The sequence below is a fragment of the Musa acuminata genome, chromosome BXJ2-6 (genome assembly GCF_036884655.1).
Source record: "Musa acuminata AAA Group cultivar baxijiao chromosome BXJ2-6, Cavendish_Baxijiao_AAA, whole genome shotgun sequence".
NCBI classification, from domain to species: domain Eukaryota; kingdom Viridiplantae; phylum Streptophyta; class Magnoliopsida; order Zingiberales; family Musaceae; genus Musa; species Musa acuminata.
In genome coordinates, this window is record NC_088343.1 from 40,379,685 (window position 1) to 40,400,736 (window position 21,052).

General features: G+C 36.6%; 3 protein-coding genes across 4 annotated transcripts; all 3 read right to left on the reverse strand.

The window, feature by feature from the left end:
* Nucleotides 1-2,255: 2,255 nt before the first annotated feature.
* Nucleotides 2,256-2,585, reverse strand: LOC103989402 (uncharacterized). The gene has a single exon (XM_009408230.3). The coding sequence runs from the start codon at nt 2,583-2,585 to the stop codon at nt 2,256-2,258; it is 330 nt and encodes a 109-aa protein (XP_009406505.2).
* A 5,024-nt stretch (nt 2,586-7,609) lies between these two features.
* Nucleotides 7,610-12,042, reverse strand: LOC135615591 (reactive Intermediate Deaminase A, chloroplastic-like). Of its 2 annotated transcripts, none has more exons than XM_065114313.1 (6): nt 11,686-12,042; nt 10,414-10,529; nt 10,258-10,302; nt 8,633-8,706; nt 8,500-8,549; nt 7,610-7,874 (listed from the first exon to the last, which is right to left on the reverse strand). In XM_065114313.1, exons 1-6 carry the CDS (start codon nt 11,918-11,920, stop codon nt 7,780-7,782), a joined length of 615 nt encoding a protein of 204 aa, XP_064970385.1. In that variant the 5' UTR covers nt 11,921-12,042; the 3' UTR covers nt 7,610-7,779. The 2 variants fall into 2 exon arrangements, with proteins under 2 accessions (XP_064970385.1, XP_064970386.1); XM_065114314.1 differs by having other exon boundaries at nt 11,740-12,031.
* Nucleotides 12,043-15,107: 3,065 nt separating this feature from the next.
* LOC135615592 (uncharacterized) lies at nt 15,108-20,890 on the reverse strand. The gene is made up of 4 exons (XM_065114315.1): nt 20,730-20,890; nt 18,383-19,737; nt 17,737-17,964; nt 15,108-15,513 (listed from the first exon to the last, which is right to left on the reverse strand). Exons 2-4 carry the CDS (start codon nt 19,726-19,728, stop codon nt 15,375-15,377), a joined length of 1,713 nt encoding a protein of 570 aa, XP_064970387.1. The 5' UTR covers nt 19,729-19,737; nt 20,730-20,890; the 3' UTR covers nt 15,108-15,374.
* Nucleotides 20,891-21,052: the final 162 nt, after the last annotated feature.

The window sequence follows — 21,052 nt, forward strand, 5'->3', positions numbered from 1 at the left end:
ACAAGGACATCTAAACAAAGCTCGGTCATTTGTACATACATTGCTTCTTTCAGAATATATATTTCTATAGTTTGCAGTTTTCTAAATATTATCCTAAGAGTGCATATATAAATTCTCTGTTGATCCTGTATTTGAAACAGCCTCAGTCAATAAGTCACCATTTTACCTCACTCAGTAACTTTGGATTTGCACAAACCTGTGAAATGTAGTAGCTGAAATTGTCTCCTGGTGGTGTTCTGAGAGACAAAACAAAACTGTATTTTCATTTTCAGTATGTATTAATTGCCTTCTTCTCTTCAGAACTATGAATGTAGTAATGAAAAAGGCTTCTTGTAAGTGCCATGCATGACACTACAAAATATAAGCAATGAGACAGACTTGTTATGACCCCATTAAATCATATACCCCCCCCAAAGGTATGTATATATTCAAATTAGGAGGGATGAATCATCCTGAAAAACTACATTAAATATTCTTGAATTTTTTAGGAGGCTTACTTAATAAACAAAACCTGATGTTCCTGAATTTTTTTTTCTAGGGATTTCTCATCATTTGTGGATGCTACACATCATGTTTTGTTTATTAAGTAAGCCTCCTAATGGTCCAACCTTTGCTTTTTCTTCTTCAGCCTATCAGGGTATTATAATCTGTTCAAAGTGGGTGCCATGAGTAAGAAGAATGAGTCTCATACAAAATGCCTATATCCATTAGAGGTGGAGCACTAACTCCCCATTCCCCCTCTCTATAACATAGCTGTACCCACAAATGACAAAATGGAGCCACTATAGTAATGCCATCTTGTTGCTTGTGGCCAAAATATTCACAGTCCCCACATCTTGTTGACTTCTGTGAGTAGCAAAAGAGGCCACTTCCTCCCCCCCACACAAACCTACAACTATTATGTAGCATTAGTTCCAACTATTTCAACCATAAATTTGCAGTGGTTGACTATGTTATATTAGATCTAACCTTGTGGGAGCTGGGATTCAAATCACATCATAAAAAATGTTCATACAAACAAAAGTTTATGTAGATCTGTTGAGTAACTTGAGTTCCACTTTTTGTACCTTCCAAAGAAGATTAAGTGACTGCATATATATTTCTTGTTCAAATTCCCGGTGGTCAACTCTAACAAGAAATTTTCGTAGCTTACAAAATTTGATGAAGAATAAGGATGTCTGTAACACTCCAATTTTCATTGGAGAAAGTTGTTGAAAAATAGATGAGTACCAAGTCTTTTGTCTCCTAAAGTTAATAATAATAAAAAAGAATTCAAGTCAGAGATCTGCTGGTTGTAGTAGTTCACATATTAAACTTGATCAGACAATAGCTCAACTGAGTCAAACAGCCTAAATATGACATTCATATTTAACTCAAATTAATGTTGTGGCATGGAATTTAATTAACTATATGATGTACATGACCATTCCTTTCTTTTCTTACAATATTCAGTAAATTAATCAAACTGTCATTTTAGTTCATTCTGCTCTCCAGTCTGCATTTAATATGGTCCGCTCATTCAGCTCAATCCTGTGTTATGTGGGTAGAAGATCCACATTGAATATTTAATGTAGTTTACTGAATCAAAGATCATTGGTACCACATAAATGCCAAGTCCTTCATCTCCTCCTGAAGTTGAAAGGAAAAGAAGAAATCCAAGGCACAACTGATCAACAAATCCTAGTACTTCACATTGAACTTGATCAAATCAAAACCCAACTAGATAAATTTTCTCAGTTAAATTCACTATTTGGATTTGGACTGCCAAGCAAAAGCTGGTGAGGAGAAAGCCAATTAAGTTGCCATGTTCATCTTAGCTGCAAACTGTACCAGCTTAAAGGGCACATCTCCAGCTTCCAAAGAAGCTTCAGTTGGCTTCAGCCAACAACTCTTCCTGGTCGTAAAATTCAACCAAATTCTGTATAATTGCACTTGGAAATTAGATTGCATGATGTCAGGATCTGGCAGCGTATCACTCGTTTTGCTACTTAATACTATCTATCTCTAATTTGATGCACAGAGATCAGAAACAGAGAGAAGTAAAACATGTAGCAAAGTGCAGATATATACAACTGATATGAACACAGCAGAACTCCCAAAGAAACAAAAATCCTTCTACCACCCTTTCTTCTCCTATTTTACATCATCCCAATCTACAAATCCTACAAACAAGTCTGAAATGGATAAATAGGGATAAAGGGATAGCATCTCATCTGTTGTAATACAAACAAACACATGATCATCACCATCATACATCACTCGGGCATCTCAGGTATGCTCTGTAGCCTCGGCCTCCAATGCGTCTCTTGGTCATGGAGCTTCCCAGGCTCGTGCATACTTACGAGGCCCGCAAGAACTTGTCGAAGCGGCAAGCCATTGCCGTCGTCCTGTCGCAGCAGCTCCTCCAGCTGCTTCTTGCTGATCTTGATCCTCACCTCGGTCGAACGCCCGCAGCCTCCTTTCTCCTTGACAGGCGCCATGAAAACTTCGCCATGATCCTTCTTGTTATGCTCCATGGATTCCCAGAAGTCATCGTCGTCGTCGACCCATGTAACCGGCTTCTGCAACTTGATACAGTTCCCCATCTCTCTCTCTCCCCTCGCTCTCCTCGCAGAACGAGATTGAATGCTCTTCCTTCTTTTCTCCTTATTCTTGATCGCGTTTTCTTGTGTTGGAATTGATGTCGATGGTAGAATAGTGTTTGGAAGGATAAGACCAGCCGAACGGATACATATTTATAGACGCGGAGAGGGTCGAGATCTCATTTTTGATGGTGGATAAAAGCGGAAGGGGGAAGGAAGGATCGCAGGCACAAATCCAGCCCAGAGACGGAAATGACACCTACAGACGTCACGCGAAGTCCCACGCTGCTACGCCGAGCGGGGAGTCAGGTCAGCGCGGGCCCACCTGTTGTGCCGCGTCGATGGCGGCGGGGCCCAGACAACAGAGACCGATACGGTGTGAACGGGCCGCGGCCGGGAATCTTCTTGTTGGATCTCGTAATCGCTCGTGTGAACGCGACTTTTCGCGGAATCTAACCATTAGGACAAATCTACCCCGTCCTCTCACGTGCCTTGCACGTGTCTCCAGATCAAAAGCACTCCACCCCACTGAAGAACGATAGGACAAAAAACGTCTCTAATTTCAGGTTTTCCGATAGTTCATCTTTAAATGCAGATAAATTTTAGCACTTAGATATCTAACGCAGTTATTGTTTTCCTGAATGTCAACTTCTTGAGTCAATCTTGCATGTCATCCAGATCATCAGCAATGTACAGTGCACAAAAGAACATTACCAAGCAAAAGATGTTGCTTACCGAGTTTGATCCTTCTATAGTAGCATGTGGCATTGATTCTAAGATGCAGCCATTGTTTGTCTGCTTGAGTTGTCATGAGAACAGCTTATTATCTTCTTAGTGGCCTACACATTTACTGGGAGAAAGTTTTCATTCTGATTCCTGGGAAGCTATGACCATATCACCTAGAGAGAATTAGGAGGGGAACATAACTTGAAACCTCATCAGGATTGCTACAACTAAATGATGCATGCATCTCGATGACATGAGCAATGTGATTGACACTCAGAAGCTTCGTTGCACTTGCTTTGTCTTTCTGAATGCTCTCTGCGATGATAGCACCCACCTGTATGTTGTACCAACTTAAAACACCAGAAGGCAAGTCTCATTCAAGGTGAGCTTTTGCAAAACCATGTCCATCATAAAGAAAAGGTCAAGTTGGAGATGGTGTGTGCAGAATGGCCACCACTGACAGTAATGTTGTCCAGGAATTTATATGGATTGAAGTGACTTCTTGATCAGGATTGGCAACAACCATGTAAGCCTTTGGTGGAGATGACATAGATATTGACACATATTGCCTATGTTGAGCTCCATAAGTTGCTGAACATTTGCTGTAAAAACAACAAAGTGCTAAGTCATAAGACACTGACATCTTGATTAGTTGTAATATACTCCTATTTAGCTTATCCATAATTCTTTTCTTTTATCCCTTTTCCTTTATTGCAAGAGGAAGAAGAGTATAACAAGTAGGTGTGTGCATGCCACCTGGAGTGCCAATCTTGATGATCAAGAACTAAATCAGCACTTGTGTCATAGAAAAGAAAGTTCATTGTTATGCCTTCTTTGACCAGACTAGAAATAGTAATTCTGATTCTATCTATAACTTTGACTCTTTCATTCATCTGAATTTAATGCATATTTGATGTATTGTCAGCAGTCAGCACTGCATTTAAATCACCCCATTTGAAAGGAGAGCTTGCCAAAACATTTAAATAGATAGGACAAAGATTACTCTTCTTTTTTTCTTCTTGGTTTGCTGCATGCATGATTCTTCAATTGATTCGAGCAAATGCTCACTGTACAACCTCATTTAACATCCCTGGAATCAGTTCATTTGATGGTTCATGGAGGAAAGTTGGGTTCTCAACAAGTTTGCTGAGAGTTTCCTAACCTAATTTAGTTCATCCAAGTGTGTAAAAAGAGTCATGGAAGGTATCTTCCTTCTGGTTAAGTATGAGCATAGCATGCCTCTAGAATCCTTCATCGATTCGTACTGTTCATGTACTTTTACCAAGTCAATAGTGTTCTAACTTCCAAGCATCTGCCATCATCATGGTAGATTAGGGTGGCAAAAGACAGCTGAGAAAATCTTCATTTCTTCACAAAGCTCCCTTGGCTAACCTTTGATGTTTTTCCATGGATCCTTCACCAAATCTCTGAGCAAATCGAAGCATTTAAATAAGGAGGCAAAGCATGGGAATGCATGACAAGTGTGTCTGATCATTATATAACCGATGATTAATACTGCAATTGAAAACCCGGAAGAATGTTACCCAATAGGCAACAGTTTCTATGGATTTGATGTGCAGTCCCATCAAAGTGGAACAGGATTTGATAGATGAGATCTAAAACATGAGTAATGTCCATTGACAAATGAGTGTGAAGTTGTTAGATATTCTTTTTCTTTTCTCTATCTTTTATGTTCAGTGGTTACCAAATCTGCAAGATATGTATGCATGCTGATTAATAAACAAGTTGGGAGGAGAAGCAAAAGAATGGCTTTCTTAAAAAGCTCAGTAGTTGTCCTGGAGATTGATGAGTCCAAAATATATGCATAGCTTGGAATTGTATGCTGGTTGATGTGGACTCCTTACAAAGATGTATCTGATGTATTTGGTAACAACATGAACATAATATTGCTTTGGAAAAAAATGGTAATTGCTACTTGGAAGAGGTCAAGAAGCAAAGGCTTAAAAAAGCACATGTATTTTGCTGACCAACAAAATCTGCCACCAAAAAAAAGTGTCATATATCATAAAACAATAAGGATAGTGGTTGGTGACACAGAAATAGCTGATAGAGAAATTATGAGATAAATCTTAGCATCAACTAATGAGTTGCTCCCTTTCCATTAACAAAATCTATGCATCCCAAATGACAAACTCACAATCATCTTCTATATCTATGGCTGACTTAGCTATGTTATTGTGTTAGTTCCTGTGTTCTCTCTCATAGGTTTCTCATCTTACTGCAGAAGCAAGTACCAGAATCCATATTTAAGCATTAAGTGACATTGTACCTACAAAGATTATGCAAGTCTAAATTATGATTTGTAAGTCTGGTATTTTATCAAGGACAGTGTTGCTCTACTCTGAAATTAAGCTACTTAAGAACAACTATAATCTAGATTTCAGATTGTGTCAATGCATGATGAGGTAAATTTTTTTCAACTGATTCAGTGCATATTAATTAGCAGTGTATCAGATAATGATGACACCTAATTATGCCAGTAATTAGGTCACACAGATTAAAACAAATTGACCAGGTCTTTGAAGAATCTGACCCATTCTAAGTCTCAACTCAGACAATAATACATGCTAAGACAAGACCAATTCAAAAGGGGACCTACAGGAATCAGAAAAGAAGGGGGTTTGTTCAGTGTAGAAATAGCTTCAGAAAGGAATCTGGTCATCTAAACTAGTGTGAAAAGCTCTGTTACTCAGAATCTATCCCCAGTCTTGTGCTAGTCCAAGTGATACATCCAATACCATGCTCACCTACTCTCTTAATATTATAAGAGATCAAATATAGCTCATCAATGTTGGGTATACTCCAAGTCTAAGTTGGCAACTTATCAGTAAACTCTCTTCTTATCCATGTCAGGATGCATCAAAAGGAGTTGTGTTGTCCTCTCCAAAGTGGTGGAAAGGTAAGCTGAACAGTCAGCAATGGCATGTAATCTGAAGAACAAGGTTGACCATGAGCAGTCCATGCAGGAACTTTCTACTTCTATTTTAAGTAACTCCAGCAAAGAAGACTTTACAGGTCCTTTGAATATTTTCCATGGAACTGCATGGCTTTGCTGGAGACAGACCTCAACCTTGTGATGATTAGTTGATCCGGACCAAACTCTCTCTCTCAAACTTCAATGATTTAGATGCAGTTGTATGGTTCTCACATTCTGCTAAAATCACTTGAGAAAAATGGTTTCACAGAATAAAAAAGGAAAGGGTGAACTGGAGATGCTTAAGGTATTGGACTGCAGTAGCATCCAAGTACTCTTAATTATGCTTTGGACTGTTGAGCAAACACTCCCTCCAAAATTCTCACCTTAATATTTGGTATCAGAATCCAGAGTCTGATATGAGCATGATCAGTAGTAGATGTCATATGGACTTTCTTGTTGTTACATTATATGTTTATGCAAGTGTATGATATTAGATAACTCTCAAGCAATGATAATTAGACAATGAAGATAAAAATGGATGAGGGCCTCTGATTTTTCATATTGTAACAGTACAGATTAATAAGCCCTAAAACAAAGTTATCTTATAATCCCAGAGGCTTACTGCTCTTGGAACCAAATTACTGCTTCAGACAATATCCAATTTTTGGTATCAAGGAAACATGAAGTATAAGATCTCAATAAATATTTTGTGGTTTATTATCTTCTTGGAGGGAAAAGAAAAAGAAGGTAGCAAATTTCAGAGATGAAGTTGGAGTAGGTCTGTCAAGATATCGAATAAGACGATCGATATCCAAAGTTGGAGTAGGTGTCTTAATCCATTAATACCTCAACTGTATCTGTTTATGATCATATCAGTTTAAGTAATATATGCCATGGTTTTAAATCTGATAACCTGCCATACTATTCCCTGGACCAGACTTGTATGGATCAGTATTTACCGATAAACTAACACATAGTATATGGGAAGGGAAAAAGAGGAGAGGAAGAGCAAAACACAATGTATAACACCATTTCTTTGGAGCACAGTTCTGGAGTCCTTAAGATGCATTCTTCCACACTAAACACAAGGCACTGTTGGCACCTGAAATCTTGTCGATGTCTTCCATGATTCCAGCATTTTGAGTAAGTATTCTGATAATGCTGTAACTACGGATGTGTCCAGTATTGCATTTATCCTTAACATCAGCTGACCTGCTTAATGACATGAGTTTACCAGTCCACTGAGGAAACAAAACATCCAGTCTCCTTCAACCAACCGACTAAATTATCATTTTTACACACATCCTATGCTTCTTAGGAGATACACCAGCTTAACATGTAACAGCCAAAAAAGAAAGGTGCATGAGAAATTGAATTCTATTTGTTGGCTGTCTCAAAAGTCAAAGTTTGACTTCATCCAAGAAAAGTTGACCATACACCTTTCTTATTAGTAGCATCATAGTATTCAGAAATATCGACCAACATCCATGGCTGTATTAGAGTTTTGATGTGCGAGGCATGATTCTAGCAGCATTAGAGGGCAGCAATGCACTCGATCTCAATCCTAGCATTCATAGGTAACGCTGCTACTTGGTAAGTGGAGCGTGCAGGTGCAGGAGATGGGAAATCTGCAGCAGAAGTACATATTGAACAAGCTTCTCTCTATCCAAAAGAACGATACAAGTACACCCTAGCTTTATGACAATATACAAGAAATTGAAGATAAGGGAAAAGAAAATTCTAAATGCATATTTGATCATTACCAGAGAAATACATGATTAAACTTTATTGACCTTTTCAGAAGATGTACTATAATTTACAGGGCAACGACATCAGAAAGGCTTGAAACCACCTAGTACAGGATTTTGTTTGAGAACATGGAAGCCAAAACACAAGAAAATTGATCTTCCAATCTACATACATTTTGATGAAAAATTCTAAACTTGCAAAAAACCATATGATTGTCAAGAAAACAAATGTCTAATAGAAATACCACTGTAGTTACTCCAATTCATTAGCATAAACTGGAAATGACTTTCATGAAAAAAGCATATGTTTTAGCAAAAAACCAGGCTAGTTACTTAATCCAGTAACAAGAGTTTGTTGCTATTGTAACCATGATAATCAGTGAAGAAACAAATAATGCAGAACAATTTGAAATGGACTGTACGATAAGGAAGTCTGGAACCAAGACCTTTAAATTCGATGAAAAATAATCCATGTCAAAAGACAGATAGGTCATCAGAAACTCACATTTTGCATATATCTCATTTACTTTTTTGAAATCCTGTAGGTCTGCCAACCTGCAAGCATAAAGATGACAAGGTTAATAGATAATATAATGAAGTTTCACAAATCAAGTTGATGAAACAAATCCATTTGGTACATGATTGTTGTCTTAACAACAGAAGCATAGGTTGCACCACTTGCTTTTAATATCTCTCCCATGTTCTTTAGAACCTGCAATTTGAAACTCAAAAACATACCAAAGATGAGATGAAATTAATTTAAAGTAGAGCCACAAAAGCATAGCATAAGGTGCATAAAATGGCTGGGTTTATTTTATTGGAATCTAAAGAATGTAGGTATAGCATAATACAGGACATGCATATTCTAGAACCATACTGAAAAAAGATGGCTCAATTCAAGAGACTATTGCTAGTGTAGGGTCCATAGAAGAGCAATGCAAGCAACCTTACCCCTACAAGTCGATAGATTATTTTTGTAACTCGAGCTTGGACATCCAAGTTGTGACTGAGGAACCTCATTATAAGAAGGCTCATCCTCCATACAACTATAACAACTTATCCAAACTGTCATGCAAAATCCAAAGATGTCTTTACAAAAAAGAAAAAAATGGAACAGTTCAGTTACATAAAGGAGCCATATAATTCATGCTATAGATTGAGGGGACGTATTCATGATCTCTGAATGGTACAAATGATTATGAAACCAACTATAGGAGCTGCAGAGGAATGAAAAGCTATTTAACCATCGACTTAGCAGAGATCGTTAACTTTTGAAGACCAGTTTTGCAGGTAAAAATTTAGTCAGAAAGCCATCTCTGCTATAATTTTTGTTCTCTCCAGCTATCATTGTTCTCTCAGTGTTACGAAGTAAACCAAAATCTGAACCGGCGAGCATTATTTGTCATCATGTCTAACTTCAGAATTGCCCTGTTGTTCCCTGATCCCCAGAGATTCCATTGATAAGCACATACAAGCAAGCTGATGGATATACTTCCTTTTTGCAGAAGACAAGGTGGACACTCCATGAAGATCTGTGACATCACTAAAATCATAATGAATCTGAGAAGACCCATCTTCCAGTTCTAGGCACTTTTTAAGGGTAACTTATGGTCACTATAGAATTAATCAGATGACAAGTGTGGAAGGATTCAATCAGATGGAACAGAGTTAAGTAAATAAGTGCACTACCTATAAAAATGAATCTGCAAATTGGTGCCATTAGTAAAGGAACATTTCAGATGAAAGAAAACAGTAATTGGGTGATTCATTAGAAAGCTACAAAGCATGACACTTCTAGAAACTCGTGTCCAAATCAGATTTTCACTCTTGTTGGATGTTTTTTAATATTTAAATATTTAAAGATAAAACTGTGTACATTGACCCCTCCCCAGACTCCACATTAGCAGGAGCCTCGTGCACTGGATATGCTGTTGGATATTTCCTAATACATGCCAGGCAATTCAAAATATATTAGGACTGTTGTACCATTAACACATGTGACTGGTGTATACATATTGGATGTTTGTATCATCTATTCTTGGTTGAAAATTTCATAAACACATCAGATTCACAAAACAGGCATGAAATGTAGTTCATATTCTGAAAATAAGCACAAAATGAATATATGCAATTAAATGTATCAATCAGCAAGACAATTTACTGAAATTATATTAGGAAAATATTTCCAACAGTGCACATGAAATATTAGCAGCTTTGGAAAATTGCTGCGACTAGCCTCCAAATTGTTAACAAATTAAACTACCTGCTCTGTTTGCTCCTCAATGTTGTTGGAGACAAATTTTCCTGTCTGCAAAAGGATGGCCAAATAATAATGATGTGGAAAAGTAAAGAGAGTGTTGCAAGATAGTCAATATGAAGCAAAACCAAAGGGGAAAGAAATGAGAAAATTACAACAGACCTCAGGAACAAGACCGAGAACACCAGAAACAAAAACAAGGTTGTTGACTTTGATAGCTTGAGAATATGGCCCCAATGCTGCCGGTGCCTTTTCTGTCTGAACAGCCTCCTTTTTAACTATTGTGAAAGAAATAAATCATATTTAGTGCTACTCAAAATTAATCATGCATTTCATAAAATAGATGTAAAACAGTAAAAGAGAAAAGTTCAAATCATCAAAATATTTATTTCAATAACATGAAAGTAAAACATGTAGTGCGATGAATGCAACAAAATTATGGTAACACTTACTAAGGATTTAAATGCTGGTCCAATATCTGGTTCGTTATCCTATCAGCAACCAACCTATACAGATCATTATCATAAAATAAAATAATAAAGAAATAAAAATGAACATACATTTACGATATGGAGTTATAATGTTTTGATACAAATGCTTGATTGGATCAGGAAATAATGGTTGATAAGAACTGGTCCACTCAATATTTAAATCCTTGTTAAATATGAATTATTTCTCTTGGTTTTTCCACAAAAATACAACTGAATTTATGATGTTCAAAATGATAAACAAAGTCAAAATTTTGATTCTCAGCTCTAAAAGTTAGATAACACGTACATAGTTGATATTACTTTCTCGATTATCAAATTTTTGTCAGTTTCACACGTTATTACTCTACAATTTATTATTTTAAATATTTCTTGTAAAAAATTATTAGGTTAAAATCATGTTATTCAAAACAAAAATTAACATCATGACTCAAATAATTGCAGTTTTTACAAAATGCTACTTGGAATCATTTTATCCAATTTTGTACGGTTGGCTTTCACTCCAAAGTATCACATAAAGAAACTCTCTCTATTTAACTTTACATATTTGACAAGGTCTTGGTACGTTTCTTCATTTACAGAAATGTGAATGATCATTGCCAAATAGAGACATACAAACATCAACATCTTAAATGAACTTTTACTATCAAGAAACCTTTTATGTCAAAATGACTTGATGAAATTCAAGTATATGGGTCAATCGCAAGAAAAGAGTTTGAAAGAAACGAAGACATTATTTTTGTTTATATTTATCAATTTATTTTTTGCACATTCAAGCAAACATGTGATGTGGAAACATACATTTCGGCGGCATCATAAACAAAATCAATAATAAATGACTCACAATTATCTTATCTTCACTCTAGAGAAAAACCAGGAGCCGGATTCCAATAAATCATATGTAGGCGACAGAATCCAAAGACAGTCTTGAAATTCATAAACATACGCAGATGAAGACCAAGATAAAAGCTATTAGAGGAAGGGTGGGGGAGGACGCTACCGGCGGTGGGGGAGGCGGAGGCGGAGATGGAGGCGAAGATGGGCCTGAAGGGGGTAGAGGACCAGAGGCGGGAGGCGGCTACGGAGGCGCAGCAGAGGGCAGCGGCGAGAGGCCCCCGCGCTCGCAGCACCCGGAGGTCGATCGTCGGCGCTCCCGCGGACCACGCAGCGCTCCACGCCATCTCTCTCTCCTTGCTCAGTCCAATAACACAGTTACAGCGTTGGTAGGGTGAAACCAGCCCAGGGGCGACTCACCTCACCCATTCATCCGAGTCACCAGCCAAGAACTAACAGTCTTACCCTGAAATGTTTCAGGCCTGACTCATCCCTCCCCTGCAATATACACCGTGAATTTCCACACGGCATGATAGTTTTGAGATATTTTTGTTGGGCGCTCCAACTTTATATATATATATATATATATGAAGAACTTTAGAGTAGCCATAGTCGATTTTGATTTTTCAAAACTAATAATTAGAACCGTCAATTTTGATTTCAGTTCAGATCACTATTTTTTATTTTTTTAAAAAAATAATTTAAAATATAAAAAATATAATTTTATTTTTACAATTAAAAAAAATAGATTATAACTATAATAAGTGTAATGATATTTAAAAAATGACATAACAAAGTAAAATTATAAATTTTTTAATAAAGCTAAATACTCCATCAAGATTCAAACCAAATTTATAGATTTTAAATCTAAATATTTAAGCATTATGCCTACATCTTATTTATGTTTTATTTTTTATTTTTTTAATCAGATTTAGCCAGTTTAAAATTAGAACCGAACCATCTAGGATTGATTTCAAGTTGGTTTGAAACTATTGAGCTAATTCTGATTCAAATCAAATCATGGTTAGAACTACATAAAAAAGATTATTTTGACCCACATTGAGTTGGATTGTTCTGATCAATGCGTCCACTAGTTGAAGAACAAGCGACTTTTAGACGTCTAATTCATGATCATATTCTATTTTATGGGAAAAAAAATTAAGTTAGCTTACCATTAGTGCAACGTTAAGATCTATTATCGATCTTAAATTCCACGGCACTTGATTAGATCCGTTTAGGAAATTGATCATCTCCAACACATCCCTCCGATCTTATTACATATCAGAATGTGAATGTGTTAGTGAGTGAATGTGTGGGTAAGAAGGAGAGAGGGAGACCAGACTGGCTTCACCAGCCTCAGTTTATCTCATATTCATCTCTTGAACCATATTAATACAACCATGAGAAACAAAGATGCATGTCAAATTTTCAACTTCAAACAACACTGATGCAGACTCACCTGAGTGTTCTTTGGTAACTCTCTTTTGATACCAAAAAAAAAAAAAGAACAAATTGATAAAATTTTGAATCACTCCGCCAGTCAAATGATCAAACACATAACACAATTTAGAACGCAGTGTGATTCGACTCTGAAAAAGGCCACAAAGGAAACCGTGAGAATGATTTCTGAAGAAGTTGCATGCGAAACAAAAAACTAATGATCTCATGTTTTCTAACTCGTAAATTTAAGACAAGATAATTTTTAACAGAACAATCATGACATCAAATCAAGTCTTAACAGTATTTGTCGGCAAAACTGCATTTATGGTTCTTGCTTTTCCCAAACTTGTTAAAAAAAAACAACAACAAAATAATATTATAATTATATGACAATGCCATTTATTGGATACTTAAATTCATAATCACAAAAGAATATTAGAGCTGTAAAAACAATTATATTAAAGCTTCAATGTTTTTTTTTCCATTCAGTAATACACAAGCTAACAGATTGCTCCCTCCCTACACCCCAAGACATCATTGCTTAATCTAATAATTCAACACCAGTCAGACTTGCTGTCATTTGTAAACAATCTTGAGAGGGGAGGATACACCAAACATTCAAGTTATTATCATATCCTCATGAAAACTAAATTAACTTTGAAACAGCTACTTATCTAATAACAAATATTTCATATACATTAATTACATCATGATAATTTATCATGTTAGTCTTGCAAGAGGACTAAGGAACATAAATAAAAAGAGAATAATAGCAACTTTAGAACTAAAAGAAAATATCAAAACAGCTACTTATCTAATAATAATACAAAATTTGCCCTATTAATTTAGCATAAAATTGCCTTCAAGCTTTAAATTATGCTTAGCTATCTTCCAATGGAACTGACAACAGCCAGTTCCAATCATACACTCGCATGTGCACTTAACAACACAAACAACCACAATAAATGCATGAACCACTCTAAATACATTCCGAGTCTTTTAAATAGAACCAAAATAAATGGAGCATTCATGTTCTAAAAGGTCTCTTGGCCAAACTTGACATGCCACTATCAGCACATCTTCAGCTGCATAGTAATGCATCCTATCATCTCTCTAGAAAAGAGAAACTTGGGCAAGTTTGTTTGTTTGCTTTGTACTAAATATTCAAGTTCCTAAGAGCCCAGGTCAACAGCTGTACAAGAAATCTATAATACTTTCAGATGAAAATTTGCCAGGATAACAACACAAACCAAAATGAGTATGGCCAGTATACATATACCAAGGGTAGTCAGTACTCCCAAATGCATTCATCATGATCATCCATTTCTCCAGCTAGGTCCCTGCATTTTTCTTAATCCAGTCTACCAGGCGAACTGTCAAATAAAAATGGTACGGGAACTCCAATGGCTGTGTTCTTACATCATGTACAACTAATATGTGATTGTTTTCAAAAAGAAAAGGTGCTTGAGTAACATATGGTTCAGTTCATCAATCTCATATTTACAAAGTTGCTGAGTCATAGCCTGCAGCTAAAGAAAATCCAAAAAAAATGTATAATGCAGTCAAAGTGACCAACAGAATAAAATAATGGAGATGTAGGGAAGCAATTGACCATACAATTACAACCATGTGGCTTCACTTTCCAAGAAATGAAACCAAGCTCACAAGCATGATATCTACCGTCATTGCAAGCTAACTATTCTGGCTACAATTTGTGCACCAAAACAAACTAAGCATGAGACATCCATGTCGATTTGATGCAGTTAAAACATGTCCTGCAGACGAAAAGTATCTAGAGAATTATAAAATGAGTAACTATGTATTAGTTAAAGAAATCATACCACAAAAGAATGTCTTCATTAATAGGATTTAAGCCTATTCACATTAGCATTGAAAAGCACCAGACCTTAGATAATGTAGCAGGACAAAAAGGACTTGCAAATAATCAACTTGGAAATAGTAGATTCAGGCCTCGGATAGTGTAATGAATAGTGCTCTTAAAGGTGGAGTTTCCCAGAAAGAAAGATAAGGCACAATTACATTAATTCGTATCTGCTGCTAAACCCTGAAAGAATAATTCATATAGACCAGTCATCAATTGAAAATTTGAATCACTTTAGTTTCAGCTGTATTCTCATGATCCAAAATATTTCAAGTTTATAACACTTCTAATGAAGACATAATTCTATGATGAGAAGAAAAAGTAGACATACTACAGCATCAAGAGTTTGGTCCTAAGTAATACTTGCCGTATAGCATGACCTATGTCATATGGTTGGAAGGATTTTGGTACGAAATAAAACTGATAAAACTGAAAAGTTCCCCTATCTCTCCAATTATGACAACACAAAAGGAGATCATTCAGCGAGCAGAAGTCTTAGATTTCTCCACCAGAACAATCCTGCCATTCCATTCAGTCTGATCAAGAGCACGTATGGCAGCATCAGCATCTTCATCCCTTTCTAAGGATAAAAATCCAAAGCCACGAGAATCGCCTGACCTATATATATATATAACTATATAAGTATGTGAACTTTCAGAACAGAAAGGTAAAATAAACCCAGGAAAGATAGGACATCAAAAGAAAAATAGCTGCACAAACAAACCAATGTAACATTAAGATGCAGATTGCCTCTGTTGAGACATCTTGGTTTATTACACAATTAATTTATTGCAGGTCTCAAGTTCAAATTGATTGAGACTTTTTAGTGGTTAGTGTATTATTGACCAATTAATGGGTCTCAGATTTGAATCCATGTGAGAGTGTTTTATACATCATTTAATGCAAATAAAAGAAAACTATTTTTTTAAATAAAAAATACAAATTAAACTCCAAAACTGAAGTTGCAAGAAAAAAGTAAAGAAGATATTTGGAAGTTAAAAACGCAGTTAGACCATATAGTACAAACTACAGTAACAGCTAGTAGAACTTAAGCTCTAAACTTATAGAAGAAAGAAAAACCAAAGCATACTCTTCTACATTTAACATATGCTATTTTTTAGCCAGAGCCTACCTTCACTGAAAGAAATAGGAATGGTAGCAAGTAAAATTTATTTGCCCAATTGCAATCTGAAATTCCTCAACAACCGTGGTGGTAGATTCATTTAACTTTTAAATTTTTTGACACGTGTGTCTTTTCCCACTGCTATGTGCCAGAATGTTTGAAGTGTAAAGCAAGAAACAACGTGTCACTCATAATTGATTGGACAGACTACCTTTCAGTATGTTTCAAAAGGCATTCACATAGACATAACATAATGCAACCGTGAAGCAATGATGCTCAAAACTAAAGTAGTAATTACAATGTATTTTGTGTCCTCTTCTGGAAGCCTAGCAATATCAACAAATTATCCCAAGAAGAATGAAGTATGGAATTCCAAATGAAGCTTGTACTCTTAGCAAGTTCAAGCACCTTTCAACTGGTTTCCAATGAGCTGATCTTATTAATAAATTTAGCAGATAATATTTATTTTCCTACTGTTTTATAATTCTTTTGTAGATATAATCAAGTTCCTGCAGGCAAACACGAGTGTGTCAGTTTAAATAAAGAAAAAGAATTGGTAAATCCTTGAATGCTATGTCAAGAATAATATAAAAAGGGGCTACTTTGGCATTTGCCTCAGGATAGGATCATGATTATCTGTGTAGAACTGTGGATGGCTCAAAAAGACAGATCAAGGCATACAATGCCAATGCATTGTTCTTTTCTTTTATAAATTATTTCTCAGATTGAATTCGAATGGCTCATCAAGGCATTGTTACAAATGATTATGTGCTCAAATAAAAGTGTACATCAGAAACCAGAGGCAACATAACTATATTCTCCAACAAAATTGGAGTATAACAAACTTTTGGATATAGTATTTTTGAGATGATTGTTGTCATCTTTACAAAAACTATAATACAAAAACTTGGATGTTCTGTATAACAAAATGATAATATGGACCAACTGCCCAGACATTCAAACTTCACTTCGTTGTTTTACTGACAAGTCATTTTTATCTTAATTCTGTTCTGAAAGTACATTTCTCAAAGTAAAGCTAAATAATTGAACCGTCCCCTTTTACCAAATGAAATTGGAAAATTTTCTTTTAAAATGTTAAAAATGGGGCAGAATGTCACTATCTATTTTTAGAGGATGTAAATTGCACAAGACTTGTAAAAGTGAGATTATGGACAAAAATGTCATCACCATGTTGGTACCATTAAATCTGAATTACAGTATATATGGCCAAATCATGCGAAAAATCAGTAAAGAATGACCTGCATGTCTCATTTACAATAGTACATAACTACATATTAGTCTTCATAATCAATTTAAACTAAAGCAACAGAAAATGATCTTCCATGATGGACTCAAGAAACAAGTACTGTAGTTTTTCTAACAATCAGTTCTGTCCAACCCCAATTTGATGTAGCAGTCAATAGTATCTATACTCCAAAGTCCAAACAAAAAGGTCACTATTCTACTTGCCAACACAAAGACAAACCAAGATGATGCATCTACTTCATGCACAATTTTATTAGAGATATTGAATTAATGCACTGCTGATGTCAAGTTATTACTCAGTCAATGAGAAATAAATAAATAAATAAGAAACCATAACGAGACAATTCATGCTGTCTGTTAACATCATAATAAAATTGCCAAATTAAGAATACAAGAGTAACTAAATTCAAATGAGTGCAAGTTAGAGTTCACTGGAGGGGGGAAAAAATCACCTTCTATCACGAACAATCCGAACATCTGTCACACGCCCAAACCTAGAGAACTTCTTTTCCAAATCTCTTTCAGTAGTAACATAGCTAAAACCTGCAACAAATAAATTCCTTCCAGGCCTACCCACACCAGTGTTGCGGTTAGTTGGTGGTGACCAAGGCCTCCTTGGAGAGCGGTGACGTGAATGATAACTTGCTGGAGGAGATCTACGACCTGGAGAATGCCTTCGCCTAACACATGAAGAGATAACTTTGTCACAATTGAATGGTAGCTAATAAACCCTTAATTTTGCTAGAAAAAATTGACTGAGAGATGATACACCTTGAATATTCAACAAGTGGGATAATAACCTACCTCAAAATCACCATGCTTTCTGGTTCCCAAAAATTAATGTCCAAGAAAGTTAAGAGCATATAAAAGCTACCAGAAAAAGAATTAATCATGTATTTAATTACTAGTTTGCACCACTCTGACCCTGTACTGATAGTAGTGTACCAACTCGAACAAAGTAAATTGATACATCAACCATTTTTTCTTATATGGTTTCCCAGAAATAGACAGTACAGTTCTGCTCTGACTCTGTGCCACTAAAAGCTACTGGCAGATACTTAAATCCTTATAATAGTAAAACATAAGAAATGAAATCACCTTGGAGACCTTCTATGGTGATCCCTCGAGTAGGGAGACCTGGACCGAGATCTACCACGGTGATCTCTTCTGTGTCCAGAAGGATCCTTCCGCCTCACAGGCGAGCGTGATCTTGACCTATCTCTCCTTCGTGGTGACTCTCGTTTTCGAGGTGAAGCTGGCAGGTTCTTTCTGGGAGAAGAGTCTCTGCGATGAGCATCCCGATGTGCCATTCTTCCTGGAGGAGATTTGCGTCTTGCAGGTGGAGAAAAACTGTCACGAGTTCTCTTGCGGCCGACTGCACGTTTTTCAGGAGAAGGTGTGTGCTTGGGAGAACGAGTTATTTTTCTATCACTGATTTCAGTAGGTAACTGGTCGTCTGCTGCTGATGGTTTGTTGTCGGGAGATCTCGCCATAGGAACAGACAACTCCCTCTCTGGTGATGATGGTGTACCTTTTCGAGTTGGACGAGGAGAGTGCCCAACAGAACACTCTTTAATCATTTCTACATTATCCGAATGTGCCACACCCATCATATGATCATCTTTGTCCTTCATTTCTATATTATGAGTACAGTTTTCATCTACTCCATCATTACCAAAATCAGGCTTTTCTGATTGACAATTCAAATTGTTATCAACTTGACTAAAGTTTTCATCTTCTATTCCATCGTTACCAAAATCAGGCTTTTCTGGTCGAGAGTTCAAATTGTTATCAACTTGACTAAAGTTTCCATCTTCTAATCCATCATTACCAGAATCAGGCTTTTCTGGTTGAGAATTCAAATTGTTATCAGCTCGACTAAAGTTTCCATCTTCCATTCCATCATTATCAAAATCAGGCTTTTCTAATTGAGAGTTTGAATTGTTATCAACTGACAACGTAACTCGATGGAGGTATGGATCTGAATCTCCTAATTTATTTTTATCTTCTGCTGTTTGATCAGTGCACATATCAAGAAGATCGCCAGACTGAATGTTATAACTTGCTCTCTGTTTCTCCTCCTGGTATTCATGATACTTAACATTTGATCTCAATTCCTCAATGCTGTGAACTACACTTCTATTTTCAACATCATCATCATATTCTGACTCAATTGGCAAATTTTCATCTTGCACTTTGTTTATGGGAGATGGTGAAGCAGTAGAATTTAAGACAGGTGATTGAAGTCCTTCACAGACAGCATCAACAGGAAGCACAGGTGATTCAGGCCTCTCCTGATTCACACAAACTTGCATCCCTTCAGGTTCCTTGTTACCATTCTGAAAATTTTCTGTTTCCTCTCCATCATTATTTCCATGTGAGTTAACGTCCAATTCTGACTTAAATGGAGTCCCATCCTCCATGTTGGGAGAACCCAACTCCATTACTCTGAGCTGAAAGAAAGAAGAAAACACTTGATTATACATATTTAAACAATTAGGTAGAAGCCATTTAGTTACATATTTGAACAAAATTATTTCGAATATTTCAAATGGAAAATTTTGATTATGCATTAAGCTCCGTATTCTTTGAATTAGTGTAGCCAGGAACAGTTACTGACTACACAACTCTGCATCGAACCTCGTCATAAATGCAGTGAATTACCAATGAGTTGTTTCCATTCACGGAGAAAGGAAAAAAAAAATCATGCATTTCTATTTTCCCAAGCCAAAAGAAGTAGTGTCTAATAATAGTGTTCCCAAGAGAATAATTACATCTTTGTGAAGAAAGAGAGGCAAAAAGACACCTTCAGAACCAATCGTACCAAAAACAAGTCACGGAAAAGACACCAATTTTCGCTGATGGTACTAAGTACAAAAACACCGTATACTAAAGCACAGATTTTTTTACACTAAACATTTTATTACCGCTAGGGAAAAACCTAATCAACGAAAAAGAACCCATTAGAATTCCTAGTGACAAAACGGATACAAGCATAAAACCGATCGCAACTTAGGGCAATCCATCTAACTCTAATCAACATACAGGAAGCATTGATATCAAACAGAACTACAAACACAGACAGATCAATCGACCAAAATCCAACGCAAACACATGTAATACCGACAACGAGATCGAATATAGTCTATCCATTTCCTCAAATTGCAACAACTTCGAGAATTCCGTCTAGTAGGCCCAAATTAGAACCCTAACCGGCAAAGAATGCAAGAACGTAACCGACCCATAAAAATAAAGCAAATCCCTTATGATAATCCAGCAATCCAGACACAAATGCAAATGAGAAACGGGTCGAGACGAAGCCTCCGATTCCGGTGATCCCAAAATCAGATCACTATGTCCGAAGAAACATAAAAATCAGAAAACAAAATGAAGAAAGGGCAACGGAATGCGATCAAATTCTTCGCCAAACAACAATAAATCGTACCCTTTGGATCGATCGTTGGGGCTGAGATTGCGGTGAGAAGTCTCCAAAACTTCGACTCCGGAGAGGCCCAAAAGCTGGTTTTTTCGGGAGCGAGCGAAAGGGGGGACAGGGCACAGAAGCACAAAACCAACATGGCCGGATCCGGTCACCTCTTAACCCAGCGAAAGCCTTCCGTTACCCCGTCATCCAACGGCCAAAGCTCCATCTGTGACACCACACCGGAACAAAAGTTTGGGTTACCGCCCAGAGTCGGTGACAGCATCTCTATTCGGTGTGTCATTGATGTGGGCCGACACACTATCTGCGTGAAGGCCTCTATTGGG

Bases quoted from the DNA above. Each gene is read 5' to 3' on its own strand.
- LOC103989402 (XM_009408230.3), bottom strand. From the start codon at position 2,585: ATGGGGAACTGTATCAAGTTGCAGAAGCCGGTTACATGGGTCGACGAC.
- LOC135615591 (XM_065114313.1), bottom strand. From the start codon at position 11,920: ATGGCGTGGAGCGCTGCGTGGTCCGCGGGAGCGCCGACGATCGACCTC. The intron at 8,707-10,257 runs GTAGTTTAATTT...TTCAAATTGCAG, and splicing joins TTGAGGAGCAAACAGAGCAG to GTTCTAAAGAACATGGGAGA. The intron at 7,875-8,499 runs GTGAGTTTCTGA...CTTCTGCTGCAG, and splicing joins AAATGAGATATATGCAAAAT to ATTTCCCATCTCCTGCACCT.
- LOC135615592 (XM_065114315.1), bottom strand. From the start codon at position 19,728: ATGGAGTTGGGTTCTCCCAACATGGAGGATGGGACTCCATTTAAGTCA. The intron at 17,965-18,382 runs GTGATTTCATTT...TTCATGTGTTAG, and splicing joins CACCATAGAAGGTCTCCAAG to GCGAAGGCATTCTCCAGGTC. The intron at 15,514-17,736 runs GTGATTTTTTCC...ATATATATATAG, and splicing joins CGGATTGTTCGTGATAGAAG to GTCAGGCGATTCTCGTGGCT.